A 7343-nucleotide genomic window follows, 5' to 3' on the forward strand; every position below is an offset into this window, starting at 1 on the left:
CAACAACAACAGCAGCAGCAGCAGCAGCAACAACAACACCAGCAACAGCAGCAGCAGCAGCAGCAGCAACAACACCAACAACAACAACAACTTAAACAACACCAACAACAACAGCAGCAGCAACAACAACAACAACAACAACAACTTAAACAACGACACCACCACCACCACCAACAACAACAACAACTTAAACCACCACCACCACCAACAACAACAACAACTTAAACAACAACAACAACTTAAACAACAACAACAACTTAAACAACACCACCACACACACACACATACACACACATCGTGCGCACCTCCAGCTCCTCCCGCAACTCGGCGACTTCGCTCTCGAGCTCCATGATAATCTGCTGCTGCAGTGTCTCGTCTGTTTGCTCGTCGCTGCGCCCAAAGTACTGCGTTTCGCCCCGCAACTCCGTCGTCAGCGCCGCAGAGACGGGCAGCACAATGCGTCGGCCACCGCCCCCATCACCATCGCCACCATCGCCAGCGCACGTGGTGGTGCTGTTGCTACTGCCGCTGCTCGCTCCATCAGTCTTGTCACCACTGCTGGCACGGGCGTCCCCGCTGTTCGTGCCCGCGTTCTTCGCATCGGCACCACTTGTGCTGTCATCTTCGCTCGCCGTTGCCGCTTCTGATGTTGATGCTGCTCGCGGTGTTGTTGCATCAGTGTGACTGGATGCTTGCGTTGCTTGCGTCAGGTCGGCCCCAACGGGCAACGGCACGTCGCTCGATGCAACGCGGCTCAGCTCCTCGGCGAGATTCAGCCCGCTGCCTGCTCGAGGGATTGGTGGTGGTGGTGGTGAATGGAGGTTGTGTTGATGTATTCATGCGTGTGTATGTGTGAGCACGTGTGAGTCATGTAGCTGCGATGTTGTGAACAACGCCACACCCGACACTGGTGGTCATCTTTCAAGGGACAAGTCAGGATGCACAAGCAGACAAACAGACAGACACAGAGGGAGAGGGAGAGGGAGAGAGAAAAACAAAAACACACAGGCAAACACACACATATAGACACACACGCAGACACACATACGCGTGCACACACACACACACACACACACACACACACACACACACACACACACACACACACACACACACACACACACCGGATGTGTCTGCGTCACCACCACCATGAGTCGCGTCCCCAGCGTGATCGCCAGCAGTGCCGGCGTCGGCCGTGATGGCGTGGTCGTGGGCCAGCTGCAGGTCCTTTCGCCGCTGCATCTCCTCATCCAGCGCGTCCTGCAGCGATGCAATGCGCTTCTCATATGCGCAGGCAACAGCAGCAACGGCAGCGTCTATCCGCTCCTGCACATCTCCCGCCGCCACTGCTGTTGCTGCTGCCGCTGTTGTTGCCGGCCCGGCCTGTATTGGGCCTGCCTGTGGTGGTGGCGATGGCGGTGGTATGTCGGTGTCATCAGCACTCTTCAGCTTCTGCAGCAGCTTCCGCCGCGCCTTCAGCACATCGCGCGCGCTGGCCCGAGGTGGTTGGGAAAGTGTTGGGGGGGGGGAGGAGGAGACGAGTGGGAGAGCAAGAAGAAAAGTGTTTCGATGTCACGTGCGATGGAGGCGAGCAGGAAGAAGAGAGCTTCGCGAACAACGCAAGGCACGCACAAGACACACCGATGCGTGCGCACACACAGGTACATACCACACACCGACACATACACACACACGTACACACGTACACACACACGTACACACGTACACACACACACGTACACACATACACACGTACACACACACACACACACACACACGAACACACACACACATACACACACAAACATTCACTGCTGGTCGTACGTGTTGAATGTGCGGGAACGAGACTGTGACATGGAGGATATCGACGACGATGTGCCCTCGGTTGTTGATGTGCGGCTCGATACGGACGCGTTACGCGCATTGCGCAGCTGCAGCTGGAACGACGCCTTCCGCAGCTCGGATCGTGCCCCTTGCAGCGCACTCTGGGTTGCAGACAAGCCAAAATCCAGCACATGCACATACAATAGCAGCAGCAGGGTGTGTTCAATGTCAGCTGTTCCATGAGGATACACACAAAGACACACAGGGACACACAGACAACACAGACAGATACACATGCACAGACACTCGCACACACGCACGGCAAACCATAGCAGGTCGTTGCAGGATGATTGAAACGCGCGTTCGCTTGTTTGCTTGCCTTGGTTTCGCGTAATTGGCGCTCAAGGCTTGAGCAGTGCTCTTGCAATGCCTTGACAACATCAGCAAACGAACACACGAGGGCATAATCACCAGTCAGCAAGTTGAACTTCACACAGTGACACACACACACACTCGAACACAGAAGCACACACACACACACAGACACGCAGACGCACACAGACACACACACACACACAGACGCACTCGAACACGCACACGCACACACACACACACACACACACACACACACACACACACACAAACGCGTGCACGTACCACCATGTCCTCCATGTCGGCTTTGCGGCGTTGACACAGGGCCTCCAAGTCACGCTTCTCCTTCTTGAGGGCGTCAATGTGCTTGAATTGCTGCTCGTTGGCTTCTTCCAGCTCGTCATAGGCTTGCTCGAGAGCCTCCTGAAGGCATGAAGCATGTGGATGTAGCAGCGGTACTGTGCGATGAGAGCAGAGCAACGACGTTCGCCCAGCCCCCACTGCAACCAATTCGCGCCTCATCCCGCACCCACACAGACACACACACACACACAGATACACACACACACACAGATACACACACACACACGTGCACACACACACGCACACACACGTGCACACACACACGCACACACAGTCACACACGCAATCACGGCAGTCATTCACGTCATTTTGTCTCAGTGCCTCGTTGACCCACCAAGCGAGATCGAAGCTGAGCATTGTCGTGGGCAAGCTGCTCCACACTCTCTGCCTCATCCTGCATTGTCCTTGGTCCCCCTTGTCGTCTGTGTTTTCCGTAGCGGTGCGAGCTTGCTTGCTCGCTCAAGCCCTGCTTGCCTTCTTGTTTGGGTTGTTGTTGTTGGCGTTTGTTTGCGTTGAGCGATTTTGGACAATTTGCGCTATTTTCAACAATTTTCCGGATTGTAACGACGACGATGGCGAGCAGGCGCAGCAGTGGTGGACGAGGTGGTGGTGAAGAGCCGCACGAAGGGCAACAACAGCAACGACAACAGCAACAGCAGCAACAGCAAGAGAGGCACACAAGACGAGAAGCAGGAAGGCAACACCACGCTCACAGAGTCATGCACCAACAGGCCGAGGGGGCCGAGGAGACACCCCCGCCAAGGATTGTGACACGCTCACGAGCAGCAGGCCGGTCGTCTTCAACGGCAACAACGGCAACAACAGCAACAACGGCAACAGCGGCAAGAACAACCAGGTCGAGGGGTGCAACAACGGCGCCAACAACAACAACGACAACGACAACAGGGTCGTCTCCGCGAAAGAAGAGTGGAACCAGCGGCACAACACGGCGCTCAAGCGCCTCCGGTGCTGCCACTCGCCGCAAGACGCGCTCGTCAGCCTCCGCTGCAACCACGCCAGAGGGTTCCTCGTCCCAGTCGGCTAGCTCAGGCGCCGCAGGCACGCAGCGCAAGCGCTCATCCACGAAAACAAGAACGGCATCAAAACCATCGGCAGTAGCTTCGCCGTCGTCGGCCTCATCGTCACCCGCCACCCGGAAAGAGGTTGGGGTTGGTGCCAAGAAGAGGACTGCCTCTGCACGCAGCAAGGCGCCCGAACCAACCGCTTCAACACCATCACCGCGAACGAGACTCCCGCGCCGCGCGCGTGCTCGTGAGCGATTCGGCGATGAGAGCATGCACGATGACGATGACGGTGATGATGGTGATGATGAGGATGAGGCTCAGGATGACGAGCGTGGTGATGGCGGCAACCATTCCGACGAGGACATGGACCTGGATGACAGCGACATTGATAATGGCGCCGAAGCAGCCCACGTCTCACGTGCACAGCGGTTGCCTTCCCCTCCAGCACCGGCTGCATCAGCTGTGACAGCACCAACAGCAACAACAAGAACAGCACCTAGGGCGACAGCGACAGCGCAAGCGCCCACGGCGCGTGATCCAGCCAACACGTCCGTGAGGACAAGTGCAGCGTCAGGCACTGCGAGCATGCATGCGCCACCGCCTGAGGAGCAGCATGCGTTGCTGTTGGACGTCGCATTCCAGTGCAGTCAGCGTGGTCTTGTCCTCGGCAGCCAATGGTGCGCACGTGCTAGTTTGGTTGTGTTGTCTTGCCGTGGGATGGGCTGGTTGGCGGTGGCGTGTTTTGTGTATGCGTGTGTGTATGTGTGAATATGACCGGATGAAGGATCTTGTGCACGCATGTATGCTGGAGTGTGTGTCTGCTTGCATGTACACATGTGGTGACAACACTGCAACAGTTGTTCGCTGCTTGTCCAATGTTCAAGCACTGTGGCTGGCGTTCACGTGTGGTACTATGTGCCCCGTCACTTGTCAACGTGAATTGACAGGCTGTTGGAGCTGGCGGCGTCGCTGCCGTGCGAAGAGGCAAGCTACTTGCCCACCATCACCATCAAGGATCTCGATCCCAAAGAAACCGGCACCTACTTCCTGGCCAAGTCCTTCTTTGACACGAGCGAGTTCAAGCGCTGCGCGCATGCGCTTTCCAACTGCACCTCGCTTTCCGCCGTCTTCCTCCGCCTCTACGCCATCTACCTCGTGCGTGTGTGCGTGTGTGTATGTGTGTATGTGTGTTGTGTATGTGTGCGTGTGTGTGCGTGTGTGTGTGTGTGTGTGTGTGTGTGTGTGTGTGTGTGTGTGTGTGTGTGTGTGTGTGTGTGTGTGTGTGGCGTGTTTTTGTGAATGTGTGTCTGCCCATTCTACTTGCGTCCAGTTCGCTCACTTGCGTGCTATGTGTGGGTGTTGACAGGCTGGCGAGCAACAGAAGGAGGAAGAACAGCCAAACGTGCTTGGTACGACTTGCCACCACATCCGTGTACATGCGCCAGCGTTTGCACAGCAGTCAACATAACCATACCAGCGCCATAGCACTACATACATTGCTTCACTCACTCATCAGTATCCTCTCGTACATGCTTTGCTTGGCTCCTCTGTGTTCTGGGGTGTGCGCATGTGCAGAATATGCCGCATCACACGCCGCAAACAAGAACTTGCAGTCCATTCGAACGCAGATTGAGCAACGGTTAGGCACACCCGTCACCCTCACAACCCTTTTGCACACACACACACACACACACACACACACATACCACGAAGAGCATACTCACAGCTGTGCCGTGCGCACTGCTCATTGTCAGGCTGGCGCGGCGGCGGCCGTGTGGACCGTTCCTCCACTACCTCATGGGCATTGTCCTGCGCGATATGGTGAGACGCACGCCAGTGGTGGAATGCCGGCCGTAATATGCCCTGCGTGCAAGATGCAATCAACGATTGCGAGGCGCGTATGCACGATGAGACGTGAGACACACACACACACACACACATAACGACAACAACTGAAACAACAACAACAACAACAACAACACTGCCTTTGCAGGGCCTGGTTGAGAAGGCGTGCTCGCACCTCATCAAGGCTGTGAACGCCCAACCGCTGCTGTGGTCCGCCTGGTTCGCCCTCGCCTCCCTCTGCAAGGACAAGTCGCACGTCAACGCCGTACGTTCACGTGACGCGCAGCGTATTGTCGCGGCTTCATTCGTCTCAAATCAGCCGTGCATTTCGTCTCACACACTCGTCTGTCTCCGTCTTTGCCTCATTCACACCATCTGCATCATCAACATCATCCTTGTGTGTGTGTGTGTGTGCGTGTGTGTGCATGTGTGTGCGTGTGTGTTCGCGCGCTTGTGTTGTTATTCTCAGTTGAATGCCGTTCTTCCGGATCACTGGATCAAACGCCATTTCCACGCGCACGTTGCGCTGGAGCTGCGCCTCGACATGGTGTGTGTGTGTGTGTTTGTGTGGATTTGCGTGTATACATCTCCAAGTGCATGTTTGTGAACCTACTGGTGCTGCGGCTGCGTGCGTGTCGCAACTCTGTTCCCCCAACCCCAACCCCAACCCCGCGCGTGCAACTGTGTTTGCGTGTGTTCAGGAGGCGCTGGAGTTGTACGAATCGCTCGAGCAATCGTATCCCCGCTCGTCAACAATTGCTGCGCAAATCGCCACCGCGTACCACAACCTCAGAGGTGGGCATGTGTGCGGGTGAACATCGATGCTTGCTCGTGAAGCTGTTCGTGTGGTGTGGATGCTTTGTTTGTGAAGCTCACAGGCAGCAACCGTGCTGACACAACGAGCTCGTCCCAAGAAAATTAACTCGTGCATTGGGTGGGTGCTTTTCAGACGTTGACATGGCTGAAGACTACTTTACACGCGTCGAGACACTGGATCCATACCGCCTCGACCACGTCGACACGTATTCAAACGTGCTCTATCTCCAAGTGCGTTTCGATGTTGCGTTCACCCTCACTTAAATGTTGCGTCTGGCCAGATTGAGCTCCGCGTGACGTCATCGGCCTAAATTTACGTCATAGTCATATTGCGCTCATGTCAGCATGTCGTGCTTGTCGGGTGGTTTCGTCAGGAGAACGTTGCAGAGCTGAGTCGGCTGACCCATCATGTTGCTGCCATCGACAAGTACCGGCCAGAAACTTGCTGCGTGATAGGTGAGCCTTTCTTTGTCCTCGCAGACTACATGATCACCTTGCCCTAACAAAGGGCTGTTCAAGAAGGGTGCCGTTGCCTTGTGGGTTCGGTTGTTGTGGTGATGGTGGCTGATGACGGCCACCGCTTTGTTGTCATTGCTGCCTGCTGATCTGTGTGTGTGTGTGTGTGAACTTCTTTACTGTTGACTGTGGTGCACGCTTTGTGTGTCTCGTGTGGTGTGATGTTGTGTGTGTGTGTGTGTGTGTGTGTGCGTGCGTGAAGTTGTTGACTCTTTGTTGGCTGCGCTTTGTTCCCTTGTATAACATGTGCCTTTGCCCTCTTTGCTTTCCTTGCAATCGCTTCTCTCCTTTGTCCGCTGCCCTTTGTCCGCTGCCCTTTGTCCAGTGGCCTTTGTCCAACTCACAACTGGTATTTGTGTCCATGTCAACCTGCGGCTTGATCATGCGTGGGAAGGCAACTACTACAGCCGCCGAGAACACAGCGCCAAGGCCGAAATCTACTTCAGACGCGCCCTCAAACTTGATCGCACGTTCGTCACACGAGCCATGCTTGCCTGCTCGCTTGCCTGTTCATGTGCACGTGTGTGTTTGTGTGTGTGTGTGTGTGGGGGGTGGGGGGGGGGGTGGGTGTGTGTGTGTGTG

At 55.7% G+C, this 7343-nt stretch overlaps 2 protein-coding genes across 2 annotated transcripts in view; one reads left to right on the top strand and one right to left on the bottom strand.

Annotated features, from left to right (window-relative positions):
* PTSG_07701 (uncharacterized protein) overlaps positions 1–3077 on the bottom strand; it is a gene marked incomplete at its 3' end in the record, with an annotated part of 4907 nt that extends 1830 nt beyond the window's left edge. Inside the window, exons 1-6 of the mRNA XM_004991442.1 lie at positions 2894–3077; positions 2482–2619; positions 2204–2254; positions 1825–1985; positions 1125–1492; positions 306–784 (exon numbers count right to left, since the gene is read on the bottom strand). Coding sequence (XP_004991499.1) covers positions 306–784; positions 1125–1492; positions 1825–1985; positions 2204–2254; positions 2482–2619; positions 2894–2959 — 1263 coding nt within the window. The 5' untranslated portion in view covers positions 2960–3077. The remainder of the gene's footprint in view (positions 1–305; positions 785–1124; positions 1493–1824; positions 1986–2203; positions 2255–2481; positions 2620–2893) is intronic.
* Positions 3078–3131: 54 nt separating this feature from the next.
* PTSG_12623 (uncharacterized protein) overlaps positions 3132–7343 on the top strand; it is a gene marked incomplete at both ends in the record, with an annotated part of 6313 nt that continues 2101 nt past the window's right edge. Inside the window, 11 exons of the mRNA XM_004991443.1 lie at positions 3132–4261; positions 4532–4739; positions 4951–4993; positions 5160–5223; positions 5339–5405; positions 5578–5694; positions 5899–5976; positions 6131–6224; positions 6379–6476; positions 6620–6701; positions 7156–7231. Of these exons, the coding sequence (XP_004991500.1) occupies positions 3132–4261; positions 4532–4739; positions 4951–4993; positions 5160–5223; positions 5339–5405; positions 5578–5694; positions 5899–5976; positions 6131–6224; positions 6379–6476; positions 6620–6701; positions 7156–7231 (2057 nt within the window). The remainder of the gene's footprint in view (positions 4262–4531; positions 4740–4950; positions 4994–5159; positions 5224–5338; positions 5406–5577; positions 5695–5898; positions 5977–6130; positions 6225–6378; positions 6477–6619; positions 6702–7155; positions 7232–7343) is intronic.

The sequence above is a fragment of the Salpingoeca rosetta genome (genome assembly GCF_000188695.1).
Source record: "Salpingoeca rosetta unplaced genomic scaffold supercont1.20, whole genome shotgun sequence".
Lineage (NCBI taxonomy): Eukaryota > Choanoflagellata > Craspedida > Salpingoecidae > Salpingoeca > Salpingoeca rosetta.